This window comes from Hordeum vulgare, chromosome 5H (assembly GCF_904849725.1).
Source record: "Hordeum vulgare subsp. vulgare chromosome 5H, MorexV3_pseudomolecules_assembly, whole genome shotgun sequence".
Classification (NCBI taxonomy): domain Eukaryota; kingdom Viridiplantae; phylum Streptophyta; class Magnoliopsida; order Poales; family Poaceae; genus Hordeum; species Hordeum vulgare.
Window position 1 is genome coordinate 114,611,921 of NC_058522.1, and position 18,027 is coordinate 114,629,947.

Here is an 18,027-nt window from a genome sequence, read left to right on the forward strand (position 1 = left end):
TTTCTAAATGGCTCTACAGGTTATCCACAGAGACCGACGAGATGTGGATTCAAATATTAAGGAATAAATACCTACACTCTAAGACTTCGGCACAAGTCACTTCTAGAGCAACCGACTCACCGTTCTGGAAAGGGTTAACGAAGATAAAGGTGATTTTTTTTCAGCGGATCAAATTTATGGTTGCTGATGGGAACTCAACAAGATTTTGGAAAGGTACTTGGTTTGGGGACACTCCTTTAGCACTTCAATATCCTATGCTTTATAATATTGTACAACGTAAAGAGGACTATGTGTCCACGATATTACAATTGATCCCTCTCAATATGCACTTCAGGCGAGTTTTAGTGGGAGGACGCTGGACTGCATGGTTGCATCTGGTCAGAAGAATTATGCAGGTACAATTATCTGATCAGACATACAATGTTCGGTGGACTTTAGCTACAAATGGTGTATTCTGAGTAAAGTCCATGTACACGGATTTGATAAACACTGGACCACTGCCCATATCAATACATATTTGGAATATCAAAGTGCCTCTAAGGATTAAAATCTTTATGTGGTTTATACACAAAGGGGTGGTATTAACCAAAGATAACTTGATAAAACGCAGATGGGGAGGAAGACCTAACTGTTGTTATTGTGATCAGAATGAAACAATAAGACATCTATTTCTAGACTGCACCCTTGCAAAACTACTATGGCATACTGTTCAGATAGCTTTTAATGTTACCCCACCCACATGCATTACCTCGTTATTTACAACGTGGCTCAACGGAGTAGACGTTAAAATATCAAAAATTATCAAAATTGGGGTCCGTGCTTTATTTTGTGCTATATGGGATACCAGGAACGATATGATTTTTAGTGGTAAGAACTTTTATAACTTTTCGCAGGTTATCTTCAGAGCAACGTCTTGGATCCGTACGTCATTACTCAGCCATGCAGACTCGAGGGAGCTTATGGATATTGGATGCAACCGATGGGAGATGGTCGCACGGGCTATCTTCAGCCGGTTTGGATGACGTGCTAATAATAGCTAGGTGTATAGGCATCATAGTCTGCTTTTAGCTACGCCGAATATGTCAATTATATTGTCATTGTATCTTTGTTTTGTTTTTCTTTTGAGCTTCAGAACATTGTGGATTTAAGACTATGTTTGATACTATAGTAATAAAAATGGTTGCACGCATCGATTGATGCAGAAGGCGGGGGCTAAGTTCCTTCTTTAAAAAAGAATTAATATGAAAGTCCGCATCTAGATCGAGGAGGAGCAGACAACGGTCCGAAACCGTGGAACCGAGTGCTATGGGTAAGCACGACGGGTGTATGTCCTTCCATGAGTTTGCGATGAACACGTGGTCTAGCTTTTTCAATGTTGAGAGTTTTTTTTCATTGCTCCAAGTATATCGCCTTTCCAGCAAATACAGTTCTTTGAGCTCGAGCACATTTAAGTTGACCCGGAAGCATGTAATTATCCTTCCGTTTTATCAACTCGTTCTTCTTGTCATTCGGATTCGTGAATAGATTAAAGTTTCGCACCACTGTCCATGGCCTTGAATATGATGAGTATTTTAATGAACACATTAATTTTTCCGCTATAACGGACCGGTATATGTGCTGAAATCTAAGAAAATACTCTGGAAAACTGATGAAGATCGTTTTTTTTTTACAACTTTTCCTTTACCTTTGATTTTTCTTTTTCTGCGAAAGGGGGAGCCGCGGGAGATGCTCTAAATAAAACAGTATCGTGAGACGTCGCCATCTGGATCCTGGTAACTCTGCTCACCGGCGCCAGATTAGCGCAGTCGCGCTTCAGCGAGCTCGTCCTGAGGCCGCACAGCAGCCGCCGCTCCGGCGCAGGCCGCCGACCTGGCCTCCTCCACCACCCCCAACCTCCCTGCATCGCGCGTGCTCCCTCCCACTATCGTATAACCAGCGAGCTACTTGGACAATGTCCTCCACCCAGTCGCGCCCAAGGTGTTCGGCTCAATGACGCGCCGGGCAGCGGCCTCACTTAACAAGTCGCTCACTGGGTTCCTTGCGCACGAAGATCCGGAGAAGCTCCTGTCGCTCTTTGCAGCCAAGGTCAGGCAGTGCAGGGGCCTTGGCTCTGTTGACTTCGCGTGCGCCTTGCGCGAGTGCAGGGGCAGCGTCAAGCACTGGCCGCTTGTTCCGGTGATCCACGCGAAGGCGATCACATGCGGGCTCGGGGAAGACCGGATCGCTGGCAACCTGCTGATTGATTTGTACGCGAAAAAAGGGCTTGTGCAGCGGGCGAGGCGTGTATTTGAGCAGCTATCTGCCAGGGACAATGTTTCTTGGGTTGCCATGTTGTCAGGGTATGCACGGAATGGTCTTGGAGAAGAAGCTGTTGGGCTATACCACCAGATGCATTGCTCCGGGGTTGTTCCTACGCCTTACGTTCTGTCTAGTGTACTCAGTGCTTGCACTAAAGCTGCACTTTTTGAGCAAGGGCGGTTGGTTCATGCCCAAGTTTACAAGCAAGGGTCGTGCTCTGAAACTGTTGTCGGGAATGCGCTTATTGCGCTGTACTTGCGGTTCGGATCCTTAAGCCTGGCGGAAAGAGTATTTTCTGAAATGCCGTACTGCGATAGAGTAACGTTCAATACGCTGATCTCGCAGCGTGCTCAGTGTGGAAATGGTGAGAGTGCTTTGGAGATATTTGAGGAGATGCGCTTGTCAGGCTGGACACCTGATTGTGTTACCATTGCTAGTCTTCTTGCAGCTTGTGCCTCTATTGGGGATCTGAATAAAGGCAAGCAGCTTCATTCTTATTTGCTAAAAGCAGGCATGTCTCCAGATTACATAATTGAAGGTTCGCTTCTTGATCTCTATGTGAAATGTGGAGTTATTGTGGAAGCCCTCGAGATCTTCAAATCGGGTGATAGGACAAATGTAGTGCTATGGAATTTGATGCTTGTTGCATATGGGCAGATTAGTGATCTAGCAAAATCTTTTGACCTTTTTTGTCAAATGGTAGCTGCAGGGGTACGCCCTAACGAATTCACATACCCATGCTTGTTAAGGACTTGCACTTATGCTGGAGAAATTAACCTTGGAGAGCAGATTCATTTACTAAGCATAAAGACGGGCTTTGAATCTGATATGTATGTCAGTGGTGTACTGATAGATATGTATTCTAAATACGGGTGGCTTGATAAAGCTCGAAGAATTCTTGAAGTTCTTGAAGCAAAAGATGTGGTCTCCTGGACATCGATGATTGCTGGATACGTGCAACATGAGTTTTGCAAAGAGGCCCTTGAAACATTCAAAGATATGCAGCTATTTGGAATTTGGCCTGATAACATAGGGCTAGCAAGTGCTATAAGTGCTTGTGCTGGAATGAAAGCAATGCGTCAGGGTCAGCAGATTCATTCTCGGGTTTACGTGTCTGGTTATTCAGCAGATGTTTCGATTTGGAATGCGTTGGTAAACCTTTATGCACGATGTGGAAGAAGCAAAGAAGCCTTCTCTTTATTTGAGGCAATTGAACATAAAGACAAGATAACATGGAATGGAATGGTATCTGGTTTTGCTCAGAGTGGTCTATATGAAGAGGCCCTTGAGGTATTTATTAAGATGTATCAAGCAGGTGTCAAGTATAACGTGTTCACCTTTGTATCCTCTATTAGTGCATCAGCTAACCTTGCAGATATAAAACAAGGAAAGCAAATACATGCTACAGTTATTAAAACAGGTTGCACCTCTGAAACTGAAGTTGCCAATGCGTTGATTTCACTGTATGGGAAATGTGGCAGCATTGAAGATGCCAAGATGCAGTTCTTTGAAATGTCCGAAAGGAACCATGTGTCATGGAATACTATTATTACAAGTTGCTCACAACATGGATGGGGCCTAGAGGCTTTGGATCTATTTGATCAAATGAAGCAAGAAGGTCTAAAACCAAATGATGTGACCTTTATAGGCGTTTTAGCTGCTTGCAGTCATGTGGGTCTGGTAGAGGAAGGTCTTGGTTACTTCAAATCCATGTCTAGTGAGCATGGAATCCATCCAAGGCCTGATCATTATGCTTGTGTTGTAGATATTCTTGGACGAGCTGGGCAACTTGACCGGGCTAGGAAATTCGTCGAGGAAATGCCCGTATCTGCTAATGCAATGGTTTGGAGAACCCTTCTCAGTGCTTGTAGAGTACACAAAAACATCGAAATTGGAGAGCTTGCAGCCAAATATCTACTGGAGTTAGAGCCTCATGATTCAGCATCATATGTCCTTCTTTCAAATGCATATGCTGTTACTGGGAAATGGGCTTGCAGGGATCACGTCAGAAAGATGATGAAAGACAGAGGAGTCAGAAAAGAACCCGGCCGTAGCTGGATTGAAGTAAAGAATGTGGTTCATGCTTTCTTTGTTGGTGATCGGTTGCACCCATTGGCTCATCAGATTTACAAGTATTTGGCTGACCTAGACGACAGGTTAGCCAAAATAGGGTACATACAAGGGAACTATTTTCTTTTCCATGAAAAAGAGAAAGAACAAAAGGACCCCACAGCTTTTGTCCATAGCGAGAAGTTAGCTGTGGCCTTTGGATTGATGAGTTTGCCTCCTTCTATGCCCCTTAGAGTCATTAAGAATCTCCGTGTCTGCAATGATTGCCACACTTGGATGAAGTTTACCTCTGAAGTCATGGGAAGAGAAATTGTATTGCGAGATGTGTACAGATTTCACCATTTTAACAATGGCAATTGTTCATGTGGAGACTTCTGGTGAAGTGTGTTGAAGTTAAGTTCTTGAAGTGCTCCTCCTGAAGTCCCCTATGTTTCCATTTGTGATCATCAAGGTGTTGGCCTGTCATGCAGATATCTAAATTTCGAAGCAGGCACGATCAGCATCACAAAACAGTACAGGTATTCGTGTCAATAACATGCTCTTTTTTCACCTTTGTGGCCGCCATGCCGTTTCAGGGATCTATGTAACCATCTATTATCTTTTTTTGAAAAAGGTCCATTTTTCAACCCTGAACTATTGCAAAAGTTCATATTTCAACTCTGAACTCTAAAACCGGTTGTTTTACCTTTAAGGCTCCACTTGGTTTGTGCGGGAAGCAACAGTACAAGTCCCATCTCACCTTCGATTTCCCAGGGCAATATGCACTATTTACATTTTCTGTCAAAAACTGATGGGTCTTCTCCTTGAGGTCCATATGCTACCAGCCGATGATGCTGCCTTTCACGTTCTCGTCCTCCCCAAATCCGTCAATGTCCCCGGCGCTGCGCTTGTTTTCCCTAGATTGATCTAATTCCTGACTTTATCCACGATGACGCCCCTATTAACTGCTGCGATTGAAATGCAACATATATAACTGAGGACAACCACGGCGCCGCCATCGCAGTAGCAGCTGTTTCAGTTGCGGGACTCGGCCCAGCCACAGCGAATGCAGAGTGCCTGCAGCAGGTGGAAGCCAAGCCGGCGCCATACGTCCTATAGAAGGTGACCAAGTGACGGAGAGGCTTCTAAAACTACTGACTGAGCACAGCCCTATCTTAATAATCTTTCGTACTGAAAATACTCTTTCAACTCATACCCGCAGGTTTCTCCCGCCGCACCCCAGAAGAGCTTCATCTCTTTCTCCTTGTGTTCGCCGGTGGCGGCCGAATGAGCTACTCCGACAAGCCTCCCACCGCATCTACGCCAGACCAGTTCGTTCCCCGCCGCGTCGACGAGTCTGACTGGCCCAAAGCCCCAAACACTAGCCGAATTGGGCCTCAAGCCTCCTCGCCGGGCTGCCAGCCCGTCCGGCCGAACTCTCCTGGCTCCACCGGAGAAGCTGGCAACTGGCATTGATGGGGAGAAGCTGGCATCTAGAAGTTGAGGTAGTCAGGTGAGTTCCGAACGGGGCCTTTGTTCTTAACTCGCCATTTGAAGAAGACTGGGTTAGCTACTTTTCCATTTGACCATGAAGTCAATTTCCTGTGTGAATTGTGCATATCTTGTTTAAAATATGAAGCATGCTGCTTGTCGGTACTAAAACAAAGTATCATGGATGAATCCATGATACTATGGATGAATAGGAGTGGCAGATGCAGCTTAAATCTGGAGCTGGTAACTTTGAACAAAATTCTGAAAGAATTTCAAGGTCACACACAAGAAGATTGTGTAAACCAAGAACACATATTAAGAATGATGTGCTGATAGAATGGCCAGTAAGGTGAATGTCCATACAAAAACATTTGTGAGTTCCTTATCAAGAAATCTCCAGTAACATAACAAGTGAAGACAATTTTTGAGCCGAGTACCTCCTAGAAGATGAACCATAGCCTATACACTTGACCTGCTAGCTGCTACCACAGATTTCTTCAGAAAAGTACTCTCCATTGAAGCCACATTTTCACTTTGCAACTTCAGCTATGACACATGCACATTTATAGAAAACAAACTACGAATATGATTCTGCCCACAGCAGGCAGGGAATGATACATATAATCTCTGCCCTTTTTTTCTCAGGATCAACTAATCCACAATAGGTACTAAGAACAACACAGGTGGCAGGTAGCTAGCAGAGTATAAATGCTTAAATGTGCATGGTACTACTCGATGAGCTGACTTCCATTGACACGGAAGGTGCTGGTATAATTCCCGATTGATGTTCCCTCTTATTTTTGTCCAGAAGTTCTCGTGCTTCATTCACTAGGGAAGCGAGAGTGCCAAATTCCTTCATTGCAAGACGATCAGCACTAGCGAAAATCATGAAGCCCTCAAGTGCTAACATATCATCTGAAGCACTAGACAGAGACTCTATCAAGCTGTCAAACCTGTCCAGTTTTTCTTTGAAGTACCAGCCTCCATGCTGCATCATTGATATTACCATCTTGCTGATAATCTTCATTATCATCAGGCAATTAGCTGTGGGCTTACTGTTTATTTTAACCATCTCCCTGAGCTTCCCAACAAAGCTAAATGCAGCATATTCTGAGACAATTGCTTTGATCAGCGGAGTTAATCATGACCTTTGTCACTGATCAATTTATCAAATATTGTCGCGCAAAGAGATAATAAAGTTACGTGCAATTTCCTGTCCATAGATTCCTCATCCTTTTCCTGAAGAGTGGAAATGATTTCGTCCGGACCATTATCTTGTGATGAAACACCACAATTGTCATGGCCATCTTCTAAGTCAGCTCCTGGTGCCTGATACTTGTATTTATCTGTTTCTATTCCTGCTTTTACTTCCTTCCTTGTTGGCCCATGAGAAGTATTTGAACGAGAACCTGCAATGGCAAGAGCATGTTTAATTTGATCAGGCCGACACAGCTATTCAGACGAGAAGAAACGGTAATAATTCAAGTGAGGGAACAACAAAACAAAATAAAGTTCACCTTTGGCGTGACATCTATCATGGCTTTCATGAGTTCCTTGAAACAATCATCATGGGTGGGATCATCATTCTCTTCGTAATCAAATACAATAAGCTACGCATCAGGGACGTTGTCTCACGTTGTCCACGTCAGCAACGCTACGAGACAAAAAGGAGTAGTCAGGGTCAGGCTATCACGTTGTTCGCTTTGGATAGAGAGAGACGCAATTGAGCCCCATCTTTTTTTCTTTCCTCTCCCAAAACACGCAACCGGGTGGAGGCAGCAGGGTAGCCGCCGGCGACTGGGAAGGTGGGACGAAGGAGAAGGAGAAGGTGGGGCGGAGGAGGGGAGCTGCGAGCACGCCGCCGGCCGTGCGCCTCGAGGGACGATTGGGTGGGAGGAGAAGGCGGCGGCGATGGTTTCGATCTGTGATCTGCCACCGGCGCCGCAACAGGGACGGATGATATGATTTGAGGTCAGCCTAATCCCTCGCCTCTTCTCGTGTCTCATGAAGGACGACGACGACGCGGGCAACGGCGAACTCCTCGTGGTGGTGAAGGAGGATGCCACATTCCTCGAGGCATCGATGGGATCCGTGAGGAACCAGTCGGCTTGACTCCTCCTGCCCAGGTACTTATTGCCAATATCCCCCTCCCTCTTCCTATCGACATCGATGTCCATCGATTTAACCCAAATCCTCATATCTCACTGGGCGTAAGGGAAGATTAACCCAACTCCTCTGATCCAATTGGCTATGAGGGAAGATTAATGTATGTAATTTTTGTGCTTTGTTGTTTACTCGTAGTTTGATTAAGTAACTAATGTGTGTTCTCGCTTCCTATTACCTCCCTGCAAGGGCCAGTGATGTCATTGCCGTCCTCTGTGTCTCTTAGTCGGAGGGAGTATTTATGACGCGAAGAGGAAATATAAAAGGCGAATTAGGGTGATTGCTTTCAAGAGGAGGATGCGCGACAACGCTCACAAGTTAGAAGAGAAGAGGCGCCATATCTTGGAGAAGACTAGGGAGAATGTTGGCTGCCCAGTGCTTCCTCTATCTCTTATTCACCATTTTCTTCGTGTCCGTGAACACTGGCTATCTACTGGGAACATCCAAAATATTATAGTTCTACGTTGTGAGAGAGGGGGCTGGCCATCATTGGAATTTCTGCTACCTTGTTTTCTTATTTTCAAGAAATTGCACAGTGCAGAACATAAAACTCTGGACATTGTTCATGGTGAGGCCCCTAAATGGTTCCTACAACGATTTTATACACTCAATCCAATGCCCTCTCAGCTCCGATATATGCAGTATGTAGCCAGAAGAAATATCTCTCCAGAGTGGCCCTCCTATGGAGCAGGCACTCTCTTTGGATTGTCTGATCCTTCGAGCTATTCCAAATTTCGATTCTGATAATGGATGTAGGTCATTGATCCGAATTTTTGGTCGAAATCTTCTTGGCAAGAATGCTAGCATGACCGACATGATTTTTTCAATGCCTAAGAAGTCCTTGCGCCACTATCGACAGGTAGGTGATAATTAGAATCAGATGAAGTTTTTGTTTGATTTCTTAATTTATTTTTATCTTGCATCGATCTGTATTGTTTTCGTGCAGGAGGACTATGACGTGATAAAAAATGATATATAGTGTCCAGTCCAGGGAGATGTTGTTCTGGAGTGTGTGCATCTTGATCTTGATCCAGAAAATGAAGATATGATGTTCCGGATAATGTTTAATACTGCTTTTATTCGTTCAAATGTACTGATGCTGAATAGTGATGATGTTGATATACTCTGGGGTTCAAAAGATCGGCACCCAAGGAATTTTAGAGCAGAGGTAAGAGCAATGCACCTACTGATTTGTAATTTTCAGGCAGTAAAACAATTAATAATGCAAATTTGGAAGTGCAGGTACTATTTTGTGAAATTGGGGGCATTTCTCTTCCAAGGGCTCCAACAACAACATTGAATGGTGATACCAATTGAACCCTTTTCAGTTGTTCAAGAACTCTTCAATGATGTTGAATGGATGGAAAGCGGTGACAATGCTGCTTTTTGGTTGCTCAAAGAATTCTCAGCAAACTCGCCGCGAGATAAATTTCAAATGCTAATACTCAGCGACATGAAAGAGCTTTCGAAGTTCTAACCTAAAGTTGGCCTCCAATGCCACTATCTCTCCACTGGATGAACAATATTCTGTGGCTTCCGATTCCGGTTATTCAGCAGATTATGATAAGGTTCAAAATGGTGGGAACTCATCTGACTCGGAGAACATTGATCATCCTCTTACCATTGAAGATTCTGAATCTATTGGTAATCTATTTACACAAGTCATATTTCTTGTTAAACTTTATTACCATGTTCAATTATTTAGGGAATACACCCTTTGAAAAAAACTTCTATTGCTGGACCTTGTGTTTTCATGCTCTTCTCTATTTTCTCCACCATCTTCATTAAAGTCTGTTTCATAACTATCACAACTTGTGCAGCTACTTCCTTAGGGAATACTTCATCTCCCTCTCCTCCACATGGTAGATCTTGTGGCCTTTCAACCGAACAAAGTTTGCTGCCAGCAGAATTACAGCAGGAGTTACCAAGTAGCTGCCAGCCGCCAGCACTATCAGCAGAATATGGAGATAAACATGTTATCTCGGCACAGGTGTCACCACCAGCAGCAGCAAATGGAGGCAAGCCTACTTTCTCAGCGTCGCCCCCGCCCCCGCCACCGTCACCGTCACCGCCACCACCACCACCAAGTAGCAGCAAGCATGTTTCCTCGGCAGCGGCGGCGCTACCACCGCCGCCGCCACCACCACAATCACCACCTGGCAGCAATATGTTTCCTCGGCAACGGTGCTGCCACCGCCAACTGGCAGCAAACCTTTTTTCTCACCGCCGCCGCCGCCACCACCACCACCACCACCTCATATTAGTAACGTATCTTCTCCACCGCCTCCACCACCGCCATCCTTGGCAAATTCTCGGACAGAAGCACCTCTATCTACATTGACCCTGCAGCCTCGGAAAAATGTTCAATGTCATCCAGTCCCACCACCTCCTCCCGAAGCTCAAGGAATAGCTAAGAAATGCCATCCGCCGCCTCCACCCCCACCCCGCGCCTCCCTCTTCTGACAAAACATCTACAACTATTGGCACTCTGTCGAAAGGGTCGCCTCCTCCACCACCTCTACCTCCACCAGCTGGTGCACCAGGCTTTGTATTGGTGCTAAACTTGTGCAGCTTTCTCATTTTCCTCTATCAACTGAAAGTCTGCATTGGCACTTGCAACGGCCATGTTTCTTGTTCCGTCCTATACTAAAAGATTATGCATGTTAGGATTTCTTTACAAGGAAAATGCAATTAAATTTATAGTTTACAATACACTCCATTGCAAATAAAATTCCAGGTTTAGACGGCAGCTTCATCAAACTTGAAATAGAAAAAATGAATTAAATTGATGTCAACTATGCAGTTGGTTAGATCTCAGATGTAAATATTATATCTAGAATGCCCCCGAACCACACAGGCACTACTCTTGAGGTTATCCGTAGTGGTATAGTAAAAAAAGACATCATGTTCCAATTGTCTATGATATAACGTTGCCGCTCCCTACTTTTTATGACATAAATACCGTCTTCTGTTTACTCTTTGTGGTTTGGCTTCTAATACCCCTTGTATACCTATCTAATAAAGAGTGATCCAAATTCCCAGATTCCATCCTGATCTCATCAAGAAACTCAGCACCAGTTGTCTTGTCATGCAAAATCACAAAACAAGTAGAACCCTGGGTGCTCTTTTTATCCTTGGAACACACATTTGATGCGTGTTGTTTTGTATTAGAAGAAAATTTCTGGATACTCTTATCACATTTTATCTTCGACCTTCACTCGACATTAACATTGACATGAGGATATCTTAGTTCAACCAAATCATGAATGCCCATTTAAAATTTAAAACAACATTTTTTTATGGAGATTGCAGAACAACTATCTCTTTATGTACTTATTTTCTCTAACATGGTATATTTTCTTAACTGGTCGAAGTATGGTATATATCCAAAGAGATTGTGAGAGAATGGTGCATTATCAAGTTTCTTCAAGATTCTGACTACATCCCCTCATGAAAATGGTGAGGTAAAATATGTCATCTCTTGTGGTTACATGACGAGTGAATCAAATTTAGTTGGATGCCCAGGTTTATTGTAGGACCAAGATCAAAGCGTAGTCCTGAGCACAATACATATCCTGAACCTGATAAGAAAAGAAAGGAATTGATATATCATCCTTTAGTACTTTGTGCATGACAAGGATGCATCTACATTCAACACATGTTTACAGGCATATACATCAATTTAGCGCAAACTGAATCATATCCAGAATGTCCGGTGCTACTATGCACCGTTTATTTCCAATGTTGATTGCTTACATGAGCTATATTATTGGCAAGCTCAGTATTAAAAACTTACCCATGAAACATCCAGGTATGTGTGTTTCAACATTTTTGCAATGATGACTGCTTTACTCAGAAAATTCAACACATATGTCGCACATATGACGCATGTTATTCTTACATATGTACATGCATGCCTATGCTAAAACTCTTCATGACAGTGCTTTTTCTCTGCTTATAGGGGAGGCATATTGAAACACAACTACAGGACCAATCAGTACAAACCAATCCTCTTGGAAATGATAGATTCTATACCCCAAGAAATGTATCCACCAGGATGATAGTCAACCTTGCGGGCTACATTGGGCGGGGATTGTCAATTTATTCTTGGAGCCGTCAAGAGGGCTACAATCACGACCAACGGGTCGAAGTTTCGCTATCACACAAACATCCAAGAAGGTCGTTCCATATCAAGTGCAAGGCAAGGTGACGCCTACTTTATGATGATCTGAGGAACTCTGCCTCTGCTTTTGGACGCAGCCTTGCTTTTGCATCCTGTTAGACTTTGATTTCAATCAGTGCTTAGGTCGTTGTGATCGATCAAACGCCTTCTCATACCGACCCTTTTATGTTAATGTGAACATGTTAGCTTTTATGATATTACTATGCTTGCTTTGTTGTATGAATGAAGACTATTCTGAAGCATTTGTTCCATGCATCATACTTTTAATCAGTAGTGTTTATATGCACTTTCAAAATGTAAACAAGTACACCAACATGATTAATGCGCACCAGAACGCCTCAAGAGGCGCGCCCAGGGTGCGCCCCAACCACTAGTGCATACAAAGATGCTTCAGGGTTTCAGCTGCAGTTATTCTGTATGCGTTGTGGCCAGCATTACAGAGCATCCCAATGAGATCATTGACAACACCACCATTTTCCTTCAAGAAGATGGTAACATATTCTTCGCTTAGCATCGCCAGTGCTTCGCCTGCCAATTTTCTGATGGAGCTACCTTGGGTTTCAGAATCAGAAGTGAAGATGCGAGCCATTGTCTTGATGAATTTTCCTGGGCTTTTGGTACCTACTCCCGGAGCTGCATCCATGGGTAGTTTTGTGAGAATTTTGATGACTAGTATGTATAACTTGTGTTTACGACAAGTTTTACACTCCAGAATCCGCTCCATGCTACCGATTGTTAGGTTGATCTCTTCCGCGTGGGCCCAACGGCCCACCGGGCCCTTGATCTATGCGCCCTGATCGGGGGCGTCCAACCCGTTATGGTTGGTGGGCCCATGTGACCTGCGTTATAAATAAAGTGGTGGGGCCGGGGCGCACGGTACGAGGTTCACCGCGCCACCAGACTTCCCACCGAAATCCCCTTCCGATCTAGGGTTTAGCGCAGTGCTCACGGGAAGCACCACCTTCGTCTACATCCTTCTCTCGCGTCACCGACGACTCCACCGCACCGATGGCCAGCGCTGGGAGTTCATCAGGTTCGGGATTAGGTGAGTACAAGGGTAACACCGGATCTATCTATGCCTAGTCGATCTATGGCTTTAACATTGGTATCATGAGCCACTAGGCAATAGATTTATTCGGTTGAATGAAAACGAAAGCAAGTTTTTTTTCCCCATCCCAATATGACCCCTAGATGGGCAAGGTACCGAAAATGGCCTACGGCCTCATCGGCAAAGTAGCGCCGCCGCAAGGCCGCGCCTGTTCCACTCGATCCCCACACGCATCGGCAAGCCGAAGTGTGGGGAAGAAGAACACACCCCTTCGGGGGCAAAGCATGGATCTAGATCCAAAAGAAAAACAAAGAAATAAATCGGATCGGATCCGAAAAGGCAAAAAGAAATGGGAGGAGGGGAACATGCAAAGAAAATCAAAGGCACCCACGGGGGCATAGGACTTCATCACCAAATCCCTCGACGGCGGCGCGCCCACCGCAAGGCGGACGCGCCATCGGCGAGGGGGATGGCAACAAAGACGATTTCCACACCGGTCATAATAGCACTCTCTTGAGACAAGAAAAGAACATCGAAGGGGCCGCAGCCGATCGCTCGACGGCGGCGCACCCACCGCAAGGTGTGTGCGCAGCCGGCGAGGGGAAGGCCACGACCCCGGCATGGAACCGCCACGGGAAGGGGGTGGAGAGCAAGGCACGGGACCCCTGGTCGCCGCGGCCGGCGGCCACTTCCACATCGCAAACCCCATGGTCAGAGAGAAAGAACGCGGGGCCCCAGGGATTTCCCCGGCTCGGATCTGGCGAGGGAAAGGAAGCAGGGATCCCCTCGGCTCAGATCTGGCGAGGGAAAGGGAGAAGAGGCCGTCGGGCTCCTCCTCAACGAAACCGGCGAGCGCCGACGTGGGGCTTTCGGCCGCCACGGCCGGCGGCCACACCAGCACGCTCCGGCGGGGCTACATGCCTCCGCTCAGGAGGAGCCGTCGGGCACGACCGCTAGAGTCGCGGTAGACCCGAGAGAGATAGGAGAGGAGCGGCGCGCTGGAAAGGGAAGAATGAATCGACTTAGGGTTTCGGCTAGCCGGTTGGGCTTTTTGTTGCCCCGAGGGCTGCGGCGCACCGTCGGATCCGACGTACGGCCGAGATTCGCCCGGATCTAGAACCCTAGGCCACGGCGGGCCTTCGGGCCGTAGCCCGCTGCGCCAGGCCGGCCCACTCGAGGCCGCAGCCAGGCTAGGGCGCTGCAGGGAGGCGCTGGTGCCTGCCTGGCAGGGTTGCTGGTGGCGGGCCGAGGCCACAGGCCGGCCCAGCCGGCCAATTTTTATATTAAATGATTTCCAAGTTTTCTGTCTAAAAATAGACAGATTTAAAATGTTTTTCCTAGGCATTTTTTTTCGAAAATATGTTTAGAAAAGAGGAAATAAAATGTTCAAAGTCTCTGTTAATTTTGACAGAATTGTTATATTATTTTTCTGTAAAGAAAAGTAAAATGATTTCCGAGAACAAAATAGTTTTCTCAGAAAAGGAAAAGTTCATGAATTTTATAAAAGCATAAATAAAGTTCTCGAATTTTTATTAAATGACAGAATTATTTTCTGTAAAGTTAAGAGGCACATGAAATTTTATTTCACGTTTTCCGCTGCTAAAAGCAATATGGAATATGATCATGTTGTTATTCTGACCGACGTTGTTTAATCACACGGTCATGTTGCAGATTGCAAAATGATGCATTTATTTCTATCATTTGCCCAAAGGTAATGTAGATTAATATGCATAGGAAATTATATGATTATTTTAACCAACATTATTTAATGCATATGATTGTCGTACTGACTTTGCTTATTCGGGATCAGGAGGTTTCCATCTGATGAGCTGCCTCAAGGAAATTCCGACAATCAGGGGGACAACTACTCCAAGTGGAGGAAGAAGGTGGACATGGCTCTCTGCATTGCAGAGGTGGACTGGGTTCTGGAGGAACCACAACCAGCTGCACCTGCAGAACCAGTCAGAGAGGCTGATGAGGATGATGAGAGCCGAGACAAAAAGCAATCAAGTTATGAAAAAGAGGTTATGTCCCACTCCATCCGCAACAGGCTATGGTTAAATGCCAACAAGAAATGTTTGGCGTTTATAAAGAACACCATTGAGACCACCATCGTGGGATCAATTGTTGAATGCCCTACGACACAAGAAATGCTTAACAAGATAAAGAGTCAGTTTACTGGCTCTTCTAAGACGTATGCCACCTAGTTGATCAAACAACTGGTGACAGAGAGCTACCATGGTGGTGGCCATGGCATAAGGGAGCACATCCTTAGGATGAGCCACACGGCAGCTAAGCTAAAACCTATGGATGCAGATCTGGAGATCAAACCAGCTCTCCTTGTCCACCTGGTTATGGCTTCGTTGCCTAAGGAGTTCGAGACCTTTTGTCACGCCCAAGATGCGACCCTATCCTCAATTTGGCATGAAGGCCTCGTCAGGGATAGAAACGCATCTCGTCGTGTCGCAAGAATGGATATCGTTAAAAGTACATGTACTGAAAAGAAGAGATATATAATAGAATTGGCTTACACTCGCCACAAGCTACATCAGAGTCACATCAGTACATACATATTCATCAAGAGTAAGAGCAGGGTCCGACTACGGACGAAAACAAACGTGAAAAGAAGAACGACGTCCATCCTTGCTATCCCTGGTTGCCGGCCTGGAACCCATCCTAGATCGATGATGAAGAAGAAGAAGAAGCAACTCCAAATGAACAATCAACGCGCTCGCGTCAAGTAACCTTTACTTGTACCTGCAACTGGTGTTGTAGTAATCTGTGAGCCACGGGGGACTCAACAATCTCATTTCCAAAGGTATCAAGACTAGCAAAGCTTAATGGGTGAGGTATGGTTAAGTGGCGAGGTTGCAGCAGCGGCTAAGCATATATTTGGTGGCTAAACTTACGAGTACAAGAAATAAGAGGGGGGAAGATCTACGCATGGCGGACGTAAACTACTGATGATCAAATTAATGATCCTGAACACCTACCTACGTCAGGCATAACCCCACCGTGTCCTCGATCGGAGAAGGAACTCACGAAAGAGACAGTCACGGTTACGCACACAGTTGGCATATTTTAATGGGATATTTAAATTAGTGCCCCTGGTTCCTTGGTTGTGCTCACTTTTCCCCACGCTCCAAACATTTGCTCACTTTTCCCCTCTTCCTTAGCTGAAACTCTCACAAATGCTCATAGCGGCCTTTTGTCGTCTTGACCGTCCATTGACCGTTAATTGCTGACGAGTGGGGCCGAGTCTTCGTCTGACTGTTGCTTGCTGACGGGTGGGACCGCAAGGAGACACGTATTGGGCAGCTTGTTTGAATCTGAAACATATCTAGACAGGCCACACTGCACCGCGCCGCCCCGCCTCCTCCGCCGGCGTCGTGCCGCGTCCACCGCAGTTGTTTCCTCCACCCTATGCCCCTATTCCGTTCGTCGGAGACGCCGTGTCTCCGCCAGATATAGCCCACCTCCCCATCTAGGATTACATGGCGATGTTGAGTGAGGACGCCCGGAATGCAGTCGACCGTGGAGAGGTTTGGGTCGAATCCGCGGCAGATAATTCATGGATTAAACCTGGGTAAGCATTGTTTCCTCTCGACTTGACGTTCTAAGTCGTATTGTAGGCCGTATTTGACTTCTGTTTGCTTGAATCGTTCGAATTTGTGCTCGATTTTACCCGGCTAACTGAAGCCTTTATTTCCTTCAACAAAATAGGATTGATCCCGCGCTGGCTTTCCGGCTGGCGATTAGAATGGAAACTAGTGTGCTGCGTGGTACTAATCCGCATTTGATTTCATCATTTTTCTATCCCAAAGTGGTAGAAACTAGCATATCTTTCAAAGATTTGCAAGCTGAGCTAAGAAACACCTATCCCTGGAGTGATGCCGATGCTGTTGAACTGAATTACTTCAGCAGTGACGAGCAAAGATTTCTCCCACTAACTTGCGACGATCATATGCCGTTGCTTTTTGCTGGGATTGCTGGCTGCCGATTCGGTAAACTCCAAATCGATGTGCTTCAGCCACGCGCAGAACGGGTGAAGGGGAAGGGAGTTCAGACATCATCTGTCTGTGCTAATAGCCAGCACCCCGGCACTCCTTGTAGGTCGACACCAAGTAAAGCAAGTGGTTCATGGAGCCACAACATGCCTGCTGCCAATTGTGGTTCCGATTCAGCTGCTGCTTCTCGTGTACCTTCTGCAGTTGGTGTAGAAGATGATGCAGAACCTGACGAGGCAGTGCCTACAAATGATGATGAAGACGAGATGATGTTCCCTGAACTGGTCGATGTAGCCAGTCAGCAAGCAGTGGATGACGAATATATGGAGGAGCCCATCAGCCAAGCTAGGTTTGATGACACTGACGATGAAGAGAAGGTGGAGAACATGGACAGCTTAATCGAGGATGAATATGATGGTGATGACATGCCAACAATTGAGTGGAACAGGGAAAAACCTGAGCTTAGTGTAGGTACCATTTTCCAATCAATGGTGGACTGTCGGAATGCAGTGACAACATGGTGCATTATATCTGAAAACACCTATAAGATTAAAAGGAGTGAGCCAGCAAGGTTCACAGTTTTTTGTCCATATCCTAGGTGTAGGTGGAAGTTGCATGCATCTCGTATGAGAAAGAGCAAATATATTCAGGTAATCCAAGTTCAGTTAGTAATTTAGTTTCAGATTGTTGAGTAAGGTTTCTTAACTGTTTTTTACCCTTTTATTTTGTTTCAGATAAAGAAAAACCCACACAAGCACACCTGTCCACCTGGAGGGGGAGGGGGGAAG

At 45.6% G+C, this 18,027-nt stretch overlaps 1 protein-coding gene and 1 long non-coding RNA gene across 13 annotated transcripts; both read left to right on the forward strand.

Annotated features, from left to right (window-relative positions):
• Positions 1-1,753: 1,753 nt before the first annotated feature.
• On the forward strand, positions 1,754-7,056 carry LOC123396014 (pentatricopeptide repeat-containing protein At4g13650). 6 transcript variants are annotated; one of them, XM_045091044.1, is made up of 4 exons: positions 1,754-4,886; positions 5,061-5,469; positions 5,570-6,563; positions 6,647-7,056. In XM_045091044.1, exon 1 carries the CDS (start codon positions 1,990-1,992, stop codon positions 4,747-4,749), a length of 2,760 nt encoding a protein of 919 aa, XP_044946979.1. In that variant the 5' UTR covers positions 1,754-1,989; the 3' UTR covers positions 4,750-4,886; positions 5,061-5,469; positions 5,570-6,563; positions 6,647-7,056. The 6 variants fall into 6 exon arrangements, with proteins under 6 accessions (XP_044946979.1, XP_044946978.1, XP_044946976.1 ...); XM_045091043.1 differs by having other exon boundaries at positions 5,570-5,860; positions 6,484-7,056; XM_045091041.1 differs by having other exon boundaries at positions 5,570-5,860.
• Positions 7,057-7,624: 568 nt separating this feature from the next.
• LOC123396016 lies at positions 7,625-12,426 on the forward strand. Of its 7 annotated transcripts, none has more exons than XR_006609882.1 (6): positions 7,625-8,104; positions 8,191-8,860; positions 8,948-9,169; positions 9,244-9,645; positions 9,822-11,812; positions 11,963-12,426. It is a non-coding gene; the product is annotated as an uncharacterized LOC123396016 (long non-coding RNA). The 7 variants fall into 7 exon arrangements; XR_006609883.1 differs by having other exon boundaries at positions 8,197-8,860; XR_006609880.1 differs by having other exon boundaries at positions 7,625-7,964.
• Positions 12,427-18,027: the final 5,601 nt, after the last annotated feature.